Source organism: Amblyomma americanum, chromosome 3 (genome assembly GCF_052857255.1).
Source record: "Amblyomma americanum isolate KBUSLIRL-KWMA chromosome 3, ASM5285725v1, whole genome shotgun sequence".
Classification (NCBI taxonomy): domain Eukaryota; kingdom Metazoa; phylum Arthropoda; class Arachnida; order Ixodida; family Ixodidae; genus Amblyomma; species Amblyomma americanum.
In genome coordinates this window covers 123,448,893-123,465,329 of record NC_135499.1, presented here as the reverse complement: position 1 = coordinate 123,465,329, position 16,437 = coordinate 123,448,893, and the positions used below count along the sequence as shown (strand labels likewise).

General features: G+C 51.4%; 1 protein-coding gene across 16 annotated transcripts in view; it reads right to left on the bottom strand.

Moving 5' to 3' along the window:
- Positions 1–16,437, bottom strand: part of Ziz (dedicator of cytokinesis protein Ziz) — a 176,938-nt gene that overhangs the window by 113,880 nt on the left and 46,621 nt on the right. For 8 of the 16 annotated variants that reach the window (XM_077657796.1, XM_077657797.1, XM_077657798.1 and 5 more), the window contains exon 1: positions 8,732–9,078. The exons of the other annotated variants lie outside the window; for them this stretch is intronic. In XM_077657796.1, the coding sequence (XP_077513922.1) occupies positions 8,732–8,965 (234 nt within the window). In that variant the 5' untranslated portion in view covers positions 8,966–9,078. Of the gene's footprint in view, positions 1–8,731; positions 9,079–16,437 lie in introns of those variants that run through there. 16 annotated transcript variants of the gene reach the window in all.

The following is a 16,437-nucleotide window of genomic DNA, read 5'->3' as shown; positions in this document are numbered from 1 at the left end:
TCGCTAACTGCGGAAATGAAATCGGCAGCGTCCAGTCGGCGAGTGAATTGAACGAACAGGAAGATACAAAAAAAAAAACGCCCGCTTCCCAGCAAAACAAAACCGGCTGGCTGCAAACGGCGCCGGTCAGGCAGCGCTGCGATAGAGACTGAGCTCCCCCATTGCGAGCTGCGTGCCACCGGCAAGAAGCAACCGCCACTTCCTCGAGCGTGGGAAACAGTGTACGCGACCGCTCATGCGTCTAAAGGCTTATGTACGGCGAAAAAAAGAAGAGAAAAAAAGAATAGAGAGAGAAATGGTCTGGCTGGCTCACGCCCGGACTGCCGCGCTTTACGGTTCCAACTCGGTGCACACATGCATCGGTGGACGTGATCGTAGCTGCACAACGCTATATCGACGGCACGCCTGCCCGCAGACGAAATGCACGCTTCCCGCTAAGCGCGCGAAAGGAAGCTCGGTGTTGACGAGAGTACGATCATATGCTGATACAGCGTCGTATAGGTAGCACGTTCGCACCGCAATTTCAAGCTTTCCTGTATTTCTCGTGGCTCGTGCCGCGGGGTCTTTTCGGCGGGAAAAGCGCAAAGAATTATAACGAGGAAATCCGACCACGTGTTTCTAGTCTCTGCAAACGCGCCTTCTAAAATGGGTCAGAAGGCTGCATACACTCGATCGATTTCTGGAGAGCTTAGCTTGGCCATATATAGCAAATAAATTAATACGATGACAGCAAATAAACTGAATTAAGAGAGAAAATTGAATAGTCTGCGATAGATGAAAAACAAAATTCACATGCACACGCACGCAGGCGCACAGAACACAAGCGGACAGTCACGCACCCACAAACGCACGTACACGTGTACGCTTGCAGCTGTCAGAAAAATCTCAGTTGAGGCGCGAGCGTAACGCGGGCTCCAAAGAACGCACAAACAGATTGCATAGCTGAGAGAAGCAGCCACGTTGCGGAAACAGAATCCACACTCAGTGCAGCACAAGCACTAAGGGAAGAAGGAGAGAGAAAACTGAGGAAAAAAAAGGAAAAATAAAACTGGAAAGACAAAGACGTCTAATAGATTACTACATAGTTAGGGCAACCCACGTGACAGAGGCCATTAGGCGGTATTCTAATACGAAGAAATAATATCAAAATGCCTCGTACCTTAATGCACAAAGTTTATCCATTTTCTTGACTTCGAAACCACCCTCGAAGCTGAATTTTCGTTTTTGCGTTGTTCGAGTCGTACCAGCTGACAAGTTCCGAATCAATATTCGTTTTTGTGGTCTACTTTGCGACGTGTTCTACTTCGAGATGTAGACCACAGGAGGCGACCTCCACCAAAAAGAAATTTTAAGGACAGAATTACCAAGGAAACGATTCCCATCAATTATCCACGCTCTGCACTCTAATGGTCTGACGAGCAAGGCTTGCTTCATGCGCTTTTTCTTCGCGGCAGGCTTCGCCAGCAGTTGAAAACAACAGCGTAGCGAAGCGACCGGCGAAGAAATCATCTATAGCAACGCCCGTGCAACCTCGTCAGTCGACGCTGTGAACAAGCACTGCCACGGCCGGACTGGATGGCAGAGCCCACCGCAGCTCCTCTAGTCCGGCCGTGGCAGTGCATGGGGTGCCGGAGCATTGCAATAGGCACGAGCAGCGGCGCTGTTCGCTTCCTTCGTCTTGACGTTCCGGCGTTGCTTCGCAAGTGTCGGCGATTTTTAAGCCACGCTCTGCACTCTAATGGTCAAACGAGGAAGGCTTGCTTCATGCGTTTTTTCTTCGCGGCAGGCTTCACCAGCAGTTGAAAACAGCGTAGCGAAGGAGCGGCGAATAAATGATCTATAACCCGTGCAACTTCGTCAGTCGACGCTGTGAGCAAGCACTGCCACGGCCGGACTGGAGGACGGAGCCCGCCGCAGTCCTCTAGTCCGGCCGTGGCAGTGCATGGGGTGCCGGAGCATTGCATAGGCACGAGCAGCGGAGCTGCTCGCTTCCTTCGTCTCGACGTCCCGGCGTTGCTTCGCAAGTGTCGGCGATTTACAAGCCCGGCTTCCGCTTTTAATTCCCCTTCGAGAAGAGAGACGCGATAAGCGCCACGACAGACGCACACATAGCTCGGGGCGTAACTCGTTCAAGGTCGGGAGTCGCTTCGCTGGGCTGAACGGGCGCAGACGGAAGCTGCTGCCTACATACGAATCATGTCATGCCTGTCCCCGGGGCTACGTTTTCGCAATAAGGCCACCGCGCAGGCTACTTGGAAGTCGCGAATAGTAATGCTTCTGCGTGCCACTTGGTGGCGGCGACTGCAAACGAGCACGTTTCAGCGATACACGGAGGATAGCAGGAGCAGTTAAAAAGTGCAATCTTGGCTTGCTTTTTTTTTTTCAATACGCGACGAGGGAGGGTATTTTCCTTCGGCATGGAACTCGACTCGGCCAGATATAGTAGGAGGCGATCTCTAAATGACAAGAATATTCCGGATCGAGCCCCGGTTAAGCAAAAGAACAGCAAGAAATAGTAAACGCGTCACACATTGTAACAGCGTAATCTTCTAAACGAATGCATGCAAGTTGACAGTAAAGCACCAAAGTAGAACGAAACATAACTTCTGGGAGAACCCAGTCTTCTAATATTTATGATATATATCGTATTTCCTCCCATAATGAACGAGCTTCTTTTCTCCAAAAAAATCTCAAAACTTGAGGGTGCGTCAATCTTGGGGGGAAAAATGTTCTTTAAAAAAGATCTAAATGGTAATAATGGGGGCGGGAAGTAGTAATGGTGCAATAAAAAATATATATATGAAACATCCTGTACACGACCCACCTTAATATAAAACAAATTTTTCAGCAAGGCATCCGTGCTCAGGCACATTGTCATAAAACTTTATATTAGTGCCGAACTCACGTAGTGGCACATAATGCTGTCCAAAACGGTGCGCGTTCGGATTTGACTGGCGCAACTCACGGCATGCAGCGTGAAGGTTAACAGAAAAATGTTGCTACAATCCTTAGTGTGTCGTAGATCGAAATGGGAAACCTTTTGTGACCAGTCCTGGTTTCTATTGCTTCCCAGATTCCTCGCGTAACATTAATTATTACGGTAGGTTGAGGTAGTCTCGACATTCTAAAGAGCACTTTATAGCATTACGCAGTTGTTCCAGCGCTCAAAATGAGCGCCAGCTAGCCCTCACTATCACCATCAGCAGATTAAGAGGTAAAATAATGAGGTGCGTTCATTACGCGACGGGCAAAAAAAGTACTTATTGACAGCCAAAGTATAGGGGGTGCGTTCATCATGCAAGCGTGCCCATTACGTGAGTAAATGTGGTACTTAAAATATGCGCCGCACCCCAACGTCAGAAACACGTAAGCGAGACGAACACGCACTTTTCAAGCGCCTTTACAAAGAATCGTTGACGACTGGGAACCCAGTGCACAACGTCATGGATACAAGCCGCATAAGGAATTCTCCCTCCAACCCAGATCACTTGAAGCATCGTGACAATTGTCGCAGCAGCTTTTGATACACCCAACAGCTCCCAACTGAACTGCGCCTCGCACGTGTATACATATTCCTCTCAATCTTTTCCCTATTTTTCTTCTTTTCCACAGCGTTCTTCACGCGTGCCTGCTTTCAAAACCGCCGGAGAGCTAGCTGTCTCGCGTGTGAGCACCTTTCACAAGCTCAGCGCTCAAGCGTCGACGAACGGAACGTGGTGACAGGTGCGAGGTGGCATAGGCTCGCAAAGCCGCCAGGAAACGAAAACAAAAACAACGCAAGGCGCGCAGAGAGCTGCCCCGTTACACGTTCCTAGCGTGCATCCCCCCAGTTCCACCCTGACCCCAAAAGAGCAACCGCATACATGCAACAGGCAGGCAGGAGGTAGTACCCGCTCAGTCGAAAAAAAGAAACAACATCGTCGGCGCAGCAAAAGAGCAGAGACGATCGAATACTAGGCAAGAGGAGGAAAAAGAAACGAAGGTCAGCGACGGGTTTCCGCCCCCAGAGCGCGGGCTTTCCTGCTTTGCGCGAAGCGTGAACGGGAACGCCCAAGAGCGGCGCGTGAGCCGGACGAGGAAGGAGGCGATCGGCCGCGCCGACGCGGCGGAATTCGCAGCCCTCGATGCTATGCGGGCGGGCCGCACGACGAACTCGTACTCGCGGAAACCTCGGACGAAGCTTGGATTTCGCGTCTATCATCATCACGATCTCAATCTTCATCATCCTCTTCCGTGACGCCCAATGCAGGACGATGGCATATCTCATTGATCTCCAATTAATCACGCCCTCGGCTACTTGGGACAGCTAGGTTTCACGTACATAGCATCCTCAGGCACAAAAAAATATATACAGGCCTAAGGGTTTTCAGAGGCTTCTTGAAGCACGCCTGGAACTCCTAAGCTCTAGAAGGGTGAGGGCGATAGCTTATATCCGATCCTCTAGAGATTTTCAACGATCCAGAAGAAGGCTCATTGGCCTGTGCGTTTTAGGCACAAGGTTGTGCACGCGCGTAGCGGATTTCCTCCGAATAGTTTAACCTGCGACAGAAGCTGTGTCGTCATTGTAGCCACGCTTAGAAATCTGGCGCAACGTTTTTTTTTTTTTTTTCACGTCGCCTTCAACAAAACGCCTACCTGCATGCGCGCGGGAAATACGCCGCCAATATCGGCATATAGAGGAAGCGCAACGCGACAACATCGAGTGGACAGAACGACACGCCTCTCGATCTCGCGCACTCGACAACGGACACTTCGGGGAATACACACGCATGTACTATGTAGAGATCTTTAGCGGCCAGGCACTATGGAGTCCAATATTAGAACAGATTGCGCTGCAACTTCGAAAGCAAGTGCATGGAGCGCTCTAAAAGAATGCGCTCACAGCTCTTCGTTAGGCCAAATAAATGTGGGTGTTTTGAACGTTTACGTGCTTCTACGTGCCCCAGGCCTCATTGGAGGACCGGTGCCGACCTATGACGGAGCACGACGACGTGTTCGACAAGCCTAAGGAGCTTTTTCGGGGCTACTACTGACTCAGGAAAGCGATTATGAGACTAACTGGCGGAGAAGCATGGTCCCTCGGACACGGCCGGACTGGATGCGACGGAAGCAGACTGCCTAGAGGCAGCGCCGCATTCATACCGGCCGTGCCTGTGATTGGTCGTTTGCTTATTGCCCACCACCTGCTGATCCCGCTACGAATGAAGTCACGACCAAACGATACGAAACCGAAACTAAAGGTTAAAAAATACTGCCCCTGGATTAACTTCTCACTGGTCATGAAAAGATACCGAATTTTCTATGACGACATACTACGACGCAGTTTAGAACGAACAAAGCGTCTCACACAGTCAGCACTGTGCAACAGAGCACGTAGCTTTCTCGTACAAATAATGCATGAGTCATAACGAATCACTGGCCACTTCATTCCGCAGACGCGCTCAAGGCAACGTCTCCGATGTGCCGAGCGTCGCGACTGCCGGCCCCCGTCACCAACAAAGCGGAACAAGCAGGAACAACCCGCAGAGAAAGATCGCCCTCTTCCCTCTCAGCCTCCTCCTCTTGCTGGGCGCAACAGAGAAAACCCGCGGGCAATCGTCGGCAGCAGCGGGATTCAATTCGAGGTATTCAGGCCAAGATCCCCGCTGGGGGCACTCGTGAAACGCGCTCGACAAGCAGGGAGGGCACCGAGCAGCGGACCGCCGCTGCAACTCGCACCGTGCTCGGAAAAACGCCGCCGCGATGGACGTGCATCTCTGCTCTGAGCCGTGCGTCACACGCGTCTATTCGTAAACTACGTGATCGGGTTACCTGCCACAGAAGGCAGTCCGCCCGCGTTCTTCAGTCGTGTACTGTTCGAGGTCAGTGCATGCGGAACACGGAGGTACTGCCGCTGCTGTCTCTGCTGGGTCTATCGGGTGCTGGATAGGTCACGTAGGACGTAAAGAAGGGGGTTACTCCCGATAGGAGGTCGTGTCCGGATAAGCACCAGCGTTGTGGTAGCCGAGCAATTATGGCGAAGCACTTCGCTCCGCGATAAGCGGAGACAAAGCCACACCGATACGCATGGTGTAAAGTTTCAAGGTCTAAAAGCTTCAAACCGCAATGAGTGGCGAAGATATCAGGCGAAGATGCGGCTGCGCAGGCCGTGGAACATACTCGCGGACGTGAAAAGATTGTCAACCGAGGCAATCACACGAATCACAAAAGCGCAAGCCCGCATCCGATGCACACTGACTGTAAAGCGGACACAATACGGACAACACGCAAAAGCGTTCGTGATCGTTAAGATCGAGTATTGTTTGGTTTTTGAAATCGGAGAAGCTTGAAGGTTGCCACCGCAGAGCACTCAACGTTTGATGAATAGTGAACGGACAGCTGTCAACTCAGCTGTGACGTTCCGCCCGCAGCAGTGCTCAGCGCTCTCATGCGACGTTAGCGTGAAACGCGTTCCGCGCACCCTCTCTCATTAGCCTCATGCATACTCTCGTATATCGTGTAGGGCTCTGATACAGTCTGACGATCCTACACACTGTCTCAGTTTACGTGACTAATGAACAGCTTCAGTATAGCGCCGAATCCTCCGAGATTCCCCTAGAGTACCATCAGTGTAGGAGGTGGCAACCCCCGCCGTCTGCAGGTATACCTGCCGCCTGTACTGATCATACGTACGCATACTGGTCTTGTTCGCGCGTCACTCGGTCACCGCACATACCGCCCACGCAAACTCTTGCTCCACTATGTCCTCCATTCTTGGGTGAGTTGGAACATTCCACATAGTCCTCTCCGCCCAACTCGCGATGGCCCGCGCCACCCACGCATTGGGTAACCACCACACAGCGCGAAACTCTGTCTCCAAAAGACTATCCTTGCAGAAAACACACCAACAAGCGGAAAAGAACAATAAGATACGCCCTGTATACTCCTATAAAGCGCACACCAAGGCCGCACCTCATAAGGATTCTTTTCTTTCAGTCATCTAATAATAATAATAATAATAATAATAATAATAATAATAATAATAATAATAATAATTTGTTTGTGGGGAAAGGAAATGGCGCAGTATCTGTCTCATATATCGTTGGTTTTATGGAGGCGAGACGCTAAGGCGCCCGTGTGCTGTGCGATGTCAGTGAACGTTAAAGATCCCCAGGTGGTCGAAATTATTCCGGAGCCCTCCACTAAGGCACCTCTCTCTTCCTTTCTTCTTTTACTCCCTCCTTTATCCCTTCCCTTACGGCGCAGTTCAGGTCTGCGCCGATATACGAGACAGATACTGCGCCATTTCCTTTCCCTCAAAAACCAATTATTATTATTATTATTATTATTATTATGCACCGCGCCGTAAGGGAAGGGATAAAGGAGGGAGTAAAAGAAGAAAGGAAGAGAGAGGTGCCGTAGTGGAGGGCTCCGGAATAATTTCGACCACCTGGGGATCTTTAGCGTGCACTGACATCGCACAGCACACGGGCGCCTTAGCGTGTTGCCTCCATAAAAACGCAGCTGCCGCGGTCGGGTTCGAACCCGGTAACTCCGGATCTGTAGCCGAGCGCTCTAACCACTGAGCCACCGCGGCGGGTGACATTGTGCATCGTTGACAATTTGCAAGCTTGGAGAAAAAGCATTTCGTGTACATCTGTTGCTGAATTTGTACGTAAATATGCACCGCATTTCGTTGACATAAACCCCGTTTCATTTCCTCTTGTTAGATGCCGACTTATAAATCGAGACGACGATGGCGGGGAGCGCGACCCAGGCAAGCATTGACCCGCGTGTGCAGAAGAGGAAATGAAACGGGGTTTATGTCAACGAAATGCGGTGCATTTTTACCTACAAATTCAGCAACTGATGTATCCGAAATGCTTTTTTTTCCAAGCTTGCAAATTGTCAACGACGCACAATGCGCCTGGGGCGATCTGATCACCCGTGTATACGCACTAAGCGTGGCAGTAAGGTTGAATTCAATAAAACCGACGTCTGTGAAATCCGGCCGAACGTTATCTTCTAAATATTCTCGCGCATACAGCGGTCTCGTAACTGGCTGAGTTCAGACATGCAGTGCAGTAAACAGTAGTAACAACAGTATCATTCACGCATCAATTATGCCTCAATTAAATGCTTAAAGCTAACGACGGATGAACTACAGCAATACGATGCAAGTCCAAGACTAAATTCATCAGCGCTGTCAAGAGGAAGCGACCCCGCATTCTTGCTGCTGGCGTAAGCATACCCTCGCACCCGCTTCACCACCTCTGTCCAGTGTGGAAATAAGAAGCGATTCCAACGACAGGGCCTCACAAGGTTCTCGACTCATAATGAGCACCCGTACCGCGCCGATACCGACCGCCTGCCTTGAGCCGTGAAACCACACCACCAACTGCGCCCTCAGTGCCCGCAAAACGAAAACGCCCTCACGATAACGACAGACAAAGGCCCAAACGGAACGCACACAACAAACACACGGGGCGGGATGCCGAAGGCCGCGCGAGAAACCTGCTCCGCGCGCGTTCCGCCACGGGCTCACGGGACAGGTGGCGGCGTCTCGGCGCGTGACGGATCGCAGCAGTCTCGAACTGCGCACCCGCCGTTACACAGAAGGCGACACCACTCTCTTCCGCGGACACCCAACAAACACCCCCGTCGACAAGAAGAGGACAGACAACACACGGTACATGACAGAGGGTGCGAGTGAGACAGAGGCTGGCGTCGTCGCCGCCGATTTCCTCCTCACCATCTTGAGGAAAGGGAGGCTCTTCCTTCCGGCCGCGTGGCCCGTGTCCCCCGCGTGCCACGAGAAGCAGCGGCCCGACAGCTTGTAATCCCAGAGGCACGAGTACTTGAGCAGCGCCACGGGGGACGACACAGACAGGGCCGACGAATCGGAGGAGCCGTTGGGGGACGGCGTTAAGGCACAACCGCCGCCGCCGCCGTCGCACGGCTCAGCGAACACGGCGTCCACGCGCATTTCGAAAAGCCGTGGGTCTTAATCCCTCCGCCGAGCTCCCGACGGACAGCACACACCCACGGCGCGACAGAACTCGCTCGCACTGAACGACTCCGCCACTACACCGCGCGCTCCGAGCTCGCTCAGGCCGAACGCGGCAGCGGCGCCGGCGGCAAACCGTCACCTCCCCGCACCCGTCCACAGACGCGTCGGGGACCGAAGACACCGGCAACAAAGCCGACTTCGCCGGAGGATGAGGAGGATGTGAAGGTGAGGGCCCGGATACGACGACGGCTGCGATGACGACCGCGCAGTGGTGGGCGACTGCGTCACCCCGGCACAAGCGGCCGCAATGATGAAGCGTCAAAGAAGCGAACGACGGAAGTTTAGCCGCACAAAGAGGCCCCCGAGGCCGCCGGCCTCCAAGTTATAACGGGGCCGGGGGATGCCCACTTGAAGAGCTGCTGCCGCGGCGGCCGGCCCGCCGAGAGCGAACGCAGGGCTCGCAAACGCACACACGCACACCACACACTTGCTGCGGGTGTGGGACGATGCTCTTGGCCCGGCCCCGGGGCTCGCCGCTTGGGGAGTTTTGTATACAGGCGATGATGATCCTCCTCGCGTTCGCTCTCTCTCTCTTGTTTCTTAAACCCTACGATGGAGGAGCCAGTGCTCTTCTCCAGCGTGTGTGTGTGTGTCCTTCGACCGTCGAGGGCCAGGCCCCGTTAAGCCTTATTTTAAACGCTGACGCGGCCTGCTGCTGCCGCCAGCCGGGCATAAAGTTAACCAAAAGCAAGGCGAGGGAAGCAGCGGGTGGCACGCGAAAAACGAGTGGACGCTGCGCAGACGCCGGCACTAACTATAGGCGCAAACTATAACTAAAGCGTCTCAAGCACGGAAAAAAACAAATGCAGCTTTCCGGCGTATGGGTACACGACGGAGGGGGCTCCTTCCGCACGTAAACAAGCGAAGATCGAAATCAGGAAGCTCCCGCCTAACACGGCGGTCAGTCAATGGACCTCAGAGCACGTACATATAGATGAGCGGTTGCATGGAAGAGGGCACGCTTGTAAAGCAGCTTAAACGTGCGCATATTTTGCCGCAAAACAACTGCGCACAGGGAGGCTTGCCTGGCACTCATCAGCTCAGGTATAGAGTCATGTATACAGCGTCCACATGTGAGCACGGTTGCAGCAAAAAGAAAAAAAGGCGAGACTTCTCAAATCGCGCTCCAGGGCGAAAGGGCGACATCGAGAGCGCTCCCACCTCTTCTTTCCACCCCCCCCCCCCTCCCCTTTAGTCCTTTGCTATTGTTTAGAGTGTACAGAAGTTCCCTCCTTAGTTATGGGTGAAAAAACGTCAGTGAAACCCGCTCAGACCGCAGCTATCCGAACTGTTGTCGGCTTCCTACCAATATATGCACTGATGCAGCAATTGCACCAAGCTTATCGTTATCGTGTCGTCGTGAAACGCGACCACGGCAGGTCTGCCAGCCGTGGCTGCACGAGCATCGATAGCACCAGCCCTCGGCGCACATCGCCGCCAGGATTCCAACAACGAAAGTATGCAGAAAAGCGAAGGAGGCGACGAGTCAAGGTAAACAAGGGCTCCCAGTCAAGACCAAGGTGGGTATACATCCTCTCCCAAGAAAAAAAAAAAAGTCTGTTATGTGAGAAAAATAAAAAAAGAGATATGTACGAGCTCCCGCCTTCAAACACAAGCTTCGGTGCTCGGGCTCCTGGCGTGGTTATATCAAGCACCAGGGCTGCGACCCAACGCTCCGGCGCGCTCGAACTCGGGGCCTCTTACCTTTGCCCGCGCCGAGGGCGTGTGCATAGCGTTTCCGTCAACAATTCTCGCCCACACACACACACACACCCTAGCAGCGTGCATGCTGAGGAATGGCGCAGGGTGCGCACGCAGCCCTCTTTGTTGTTCCCAGGCTATACGGGCCCCCTGGGGTGCGAGCATGCATCCCGATACGCCCCAACGAACCCTTTCCCCGAGGAAGGTTTGTGTTTACGAGCGCCGCGTGTGTGCTATATGCGGGTCCGCGCGGTTTCCCGGAGAAGCATCAGGAGGCGGAAGTGATGCCGGCTTGCGCAAGGGAGGTGCAAATTAAGAGCGATGCCACGAACACCCCCTTTGCCAAAACTAACCGAGCAACAGGTTTTTGCTTCGGAAACGCAGAGTGGAGACTTTGCGTCACTACCCTGTAGCCCTAAAGGTGTCAGAACGTGAGGACAAGGGTTCACCTTACTCTACACAGATTAAGAGCTTAAGGGCTGCCGTAAGTGCTCCGCTACTAGGGCTAAGAAACAAACCACCGCTGTCCGGTTGCTTCTGGCAAATACGGTACGTTATGCGTGCATGACAAGAAGGAGGGAAGGAAAGAAAAGGGAGAGAGCGATACGAAAGGCTAGGAAAAGCAAACAACACGCGGTATAATGCACGTCAGTGAATCTCCTTCGGCACGCAGTTAAGGCTATGGAAACTGTATAGGATAAAAGATATGAGCTCGTTGGTACGACACCGCGGCTGTCTTGTCTACTGCATTCACCCTTTGTTGATTCGTCGTTCCCTTTAGCTATTGGCGCTGTGCATAACACTGTGGCATTGGATACAGTCGCAACTCGTTATAACGAAACGGTTTATAACGAAATACCGGATATAACAAAAAAAGATGAATCCCCTGGGAAGATCGTTGGGGAAAAATGTATACATCGCTTATTTACTTATTTTTGGTGTCTGCAATAGTTTAAACGTTCCTCACACGAGAACTATTACAAGTAATGCTGATTTTTTTTTATGAATGAATCCCGGACCTAAAGCCTTTCCAGTGCTCAATAAAGAAACCATCCCCATTACTTTTTTGTAACGCGTAATGAGAGAAAGCACATTTGCTTGGCTGGCGACTTAAATCAGCGTCATTGAATGTGGTATGGCCAAGTAATTTCGATTGCGCTGGCCTCGCCGCGATGAGTGATGCGCAAAATCCAGCAACACACTGCACTGCAGCGGTGTTCTTAACGGAGTGTTGTAGCACCTCACTCACAGCTCGCTTGCACGAGTGCGCTCGCCTATACAAAATACACGGCACTGCGCACTTGGCTGTTTCAGCTATCAGCAGGATACGCCGTCAAATCTTCCAGCAGGCGCTCCGCATCTGCTCGGTTTGGTGTCACCGCTAACGACTGGACATTCGAAATCTCATAAGAACCGCTGAAGAAGGGCCTTCATTCGATCGCTCAAAGCGCGCGGGCCCCCAGCTGTCTGCTTCAAGATATATTCTCTGACTTCGCCTTCAACTCCCAAAAACGCATCTCTACGCTCAAGAAACGCCATGGGAGAAGAGCATATTGGTTTAGGGTACCCAAGGTCTTCAAACACACACTATACGCAATAAACAGGCGCTTTTAATACTTTCCCTTCTTGATTTGGTGTCAGACTTGCTTAGAGATGAGCCAACATGCAACCTTCCTGGCTTGTCGAACGGACGCTTCCGAATGCGAATAATATGCAAAAACTTGTTTCCTTCGTCGACGAAGCAGTGTGTTCTATGTCAGCCTTGACAACAACAACAACAACAACAAAAAAAAAAGCTGGAGAGCTACAGAGCTGTCTAAGAAGTGGTGAGCGGCGAGGGTAAGGACAGCGAGAAAAACTGACCGCAAGAAAAAAATCTAAACCAGAACGGTTTAAGTGTGGTTTTAAAATGTGTATAATAATGCGCGATAGGAAGTCATTAAGCAATAACCATGAACTCAACTGAAGACGAACTGTGGAGGGGAGTAGACGAATACTGCAAAGTCGATTAAAAGAGCAAAGTAATAATAATAGTTTTTTTGTTTTGTATTTTGGGGGGAAAGGAAATGGCGCAGTATCTGTCTCATATATCGTTGGACACCTGAGCCGCGCCGTAAGAGATGGGATAAAGGAGGGAGTGAAAGAAGAGGTGCCGTAGTGGAGGGCTCCGGAATAATTTAGACTACCTGGCGATCTTTAACGTGCACTGACATCGCACAGCACACGGGGGCCTTAGCGTTTTGCCTCCATAAAAACGCAGCCGCCGCGGTCAGAAAAAGAAAAACAGTTCCAAGGCTGACTGTACAAGCACCGAACGAATAATAATAATAATAATAATTGTTTTTTTGGGGGGAAAGGAAATGCGGCAGTATCTGTCTCATATATCGTTGGACACATGAACCGCGCCGTAGGGGAAGGGGTAAAGGAGGGAGTGAAAGAAGAGAGAGGTGCCGTAGTGGAGGGCTCCGGAATAATTTCGACCACCTGGGGATCTTTAACGTGCACTGACATCGCACAGCACACGGGCGCCTTAGCGTTTTGCCTCCATAAAAACGCAGCCGCCGCGGTCAGAAAAATAAAAACAGTTCCAAGGCTGACTGTACAAGCACCGAACGAATAATAATAATTGTTTTTTGGGGGGGAAAGGAAATGGCGCAGTATCTGTCTCATATATCGTTGGACACCTGAACCGCGCTGTAAGGGAAGGGATTAAGGAGGGAGTGAAAGAAGAAAGAGGTGCCGTAGTGGAGGGCTCCGGAATAATTTCGACCACCTGGGGATCTTTAACGTGCACTGACATCGCACAGCACACGGGCGCCTTAGCGTTTTTCCTCCATAAAAACGGAGCCGCCGCGGTCGGGTTCGAACCCGGGAACTCCGGATCAGTAGTCGAGCGCCCTAACCACTGAGCCACCGCGGCGGGGCGCACCGAACGCCTTTTCTGCAGTTTTTGTCGCAACGAAGGTGCACATCCCGAGCTTCAATGGTTACAGGCATTCACTTACGTGGAGCGAAGCTCGTGTGTAGGCATGCCGCTGCCGTGTACGCGATACCCACCCCAGTTCTGTAATTTCAGTGTGTGATCGCAGGAAAGCAGCTGCTCATGATTATGATGAGCCGGGTGATCAGTTGTTTACACGTCACGACTCTAATCACATTACCAGCGCCCCGATTGGGTGGAGACGGTCAAAACGGAAAAGCTCACGTGCTGCTTCCGTCCACCAATCTTCGCCGGCATTGCGCACCGCCGACGCCACCTGGGGGGGGGGAGGGGGGGAGGGGGGGGGGTATGTGCACTGCTCTTCCCTTCTCACTCGAATTTCTGTTTGTGTGGTGTATCTCTAGAACAATATAACGTCATATCGGTTTCCTTGCCCTTTATTTCACCCACCGTTGGAAACCCATGCGGCAAAAAAAAAGAAAAGAAAGGCAGTTCAGAATAGTTCAAGAAAGATAAAAAGTCCGCATCCCTGCAGCCTCTACGGAGTGGACGACACGATGGCCGCACGCAATCCTGGGCGCATTAATGCTATACGCTGCCACTTCCGACAAATAATCTTGATCAACCTGCACACACCGGAAGACCAGGAACCAGCCAAAACACGACAATGGACACACCCATATATGGGTTTATGGGGGCTTGCCGTCCCAAGGAGACTCAGGCTATGAAGGACGCCGTCCGTAGTGGAGGGCTCCGGAAATTTCCACCACCTGGGGTTCTTTAACGTGCACTGGCACCGCACTGTACACGGGCCTCTAGAATTTCGCCTCAATCGAAACTCGACCGCCGTGGCCGGGATCGAACCTGCGTCCTTCGGGTCAGCAGCCGAGCGCCATAACCACTGAGGCACCGCGGCGGCCACACCCGTATATAACAAGCAGAAAAGTTTAAACTAAAAAGCATGATACGCTTTTTCGCAAGGCAAGCTCTAACTTTCTGCGCGGTCTGTATAAGTTTCCCAGAATTCGCATGCAAGTCTCACTCACTCTCCTTTTTTCTCTTTAATTTCTTCATGCTTTGGTTTTCTTTTCTTTTTTTTTTTTTGTTCCCTCCAGTCGTCTTCTACGAAGCCGAGGGAATTCGCTTTTAAAGACCAACGCGATGCGCGTGACTAGTACATTACGAAACGCGTCCGAAGTGAACGGTTCCTTGAGGGAGAGTTCTCGGCGGCCCGAAATTTGCGACGCGTGCGCTGAAACGTCCAATGTGAGAAATAATGGCAGTAAGCAAAGCGTACACACTCACGAAAACAGGCGCGCACGTCGAAAATTTTCGTTCAAAATAGGCCCCGATAAAAAAAAGAGGCCAGAATATTAAAGCAGCCCGCCAAACAGTGAATCCAAGAACAGAGAAAAACTTGGCTTGTCCGCCCGCTACAAGCGGGGAGATGCAAATCAAGATGAGAACCTTGAACTCGCGCGCATGCGCCTATTGCGCAGTGCACTTCATTATTATTTTTTGTTGTTTCGACGGTATATAATGTATTTAAACCACGGCTGATCAACCCAGTAGCTGTCTCACTTCTGGGTGGACACCTCAACAGCGCCGGGAGGGAAGGTACGAAGGGGGGAGTGAAAGAAGATGGAAAGAAATGAGGCCACAGTACAGTGAAGAGCTCCGGATTAATTTTTCCTCTCCTGCGGCCCTCTAACGAGCGCTGACAACGTACAGACGGTGTTTGCGTATTCAGGCTCCATCGAAACACGTTCCCGGAGCTTGTGCGATCCGCCGCGCAACTGTGCAATTGGTAGACAAATTCTGATCCCCGGTGTAGTAGCGCCTGCGGACGTGCTGCCAGTGCGGCAGACAGAAAAACACGCGCTATCGAGCTGATTTCAGGGTCAGCACCGCGGCACTAAAGCGCTCAGAGACCACAGCGTCAGCCGAGTATATACGACGTGTTATTCGAGGCTATAATTGTGCGCTGTCCATACAATGTTTACCGGGGCGCAATCGATGGCGTGTATTCTCTAAAGAGTGGGAATTTTCAGACGGCCACGCAAGATGTAAGAATTTTTCGGCCTTCTCAGAACGCCCACTTGGAAAGCACGCACGCTATAGAGTAAAGATTATAACGGGCCTCTATATTAGTAAGCTTTACAGGCAAGCATACAGCTACTACTCACGTTCGCTCTCCTGAACGCGTTCTATCTACGTTCGGTGGAAACTGTATAATATCGTTCCCCTGGGCAATGTTATTGTTTTCATTACGTATTTTTCTGTTCTAGTAAATAAAAGGGACCGGATGTTTTTTTCTTTTTTTTTTTCGGGGGGAGGAGGGTTCCTATGTTGCACCTATCTTTGAACAAATGTTTCAATACCGGAGCCATATAAATAAATGAAGTGTTTACTAAGCATCAGATCTGCTATTAGTTATCATATACGCGCAAGCACAGCTGGCCTACTAAACATACCGCCGGCTGACTTCTGACAAGTACGCACGAGTTCGGCGATCGAACTGAATGAAAAAAAAAAAAGATTTGAAGCCGTTCTTTGTATACGTTTAAATAAGAATCACCAACAGTCTCGCGCAGTTGCCACAGACTATAGTAAACGATATTTAGTCTACTCGATTCACGCTGTTCCCCGTCTCCGCGAAGGCTTCCAAGCAACGGCAAAAAGACGAAGGTCCAACAAAAGAAAAAAAGTTTCAGCCACCCAGCTTCGACACAAGGCCGTTAACGGG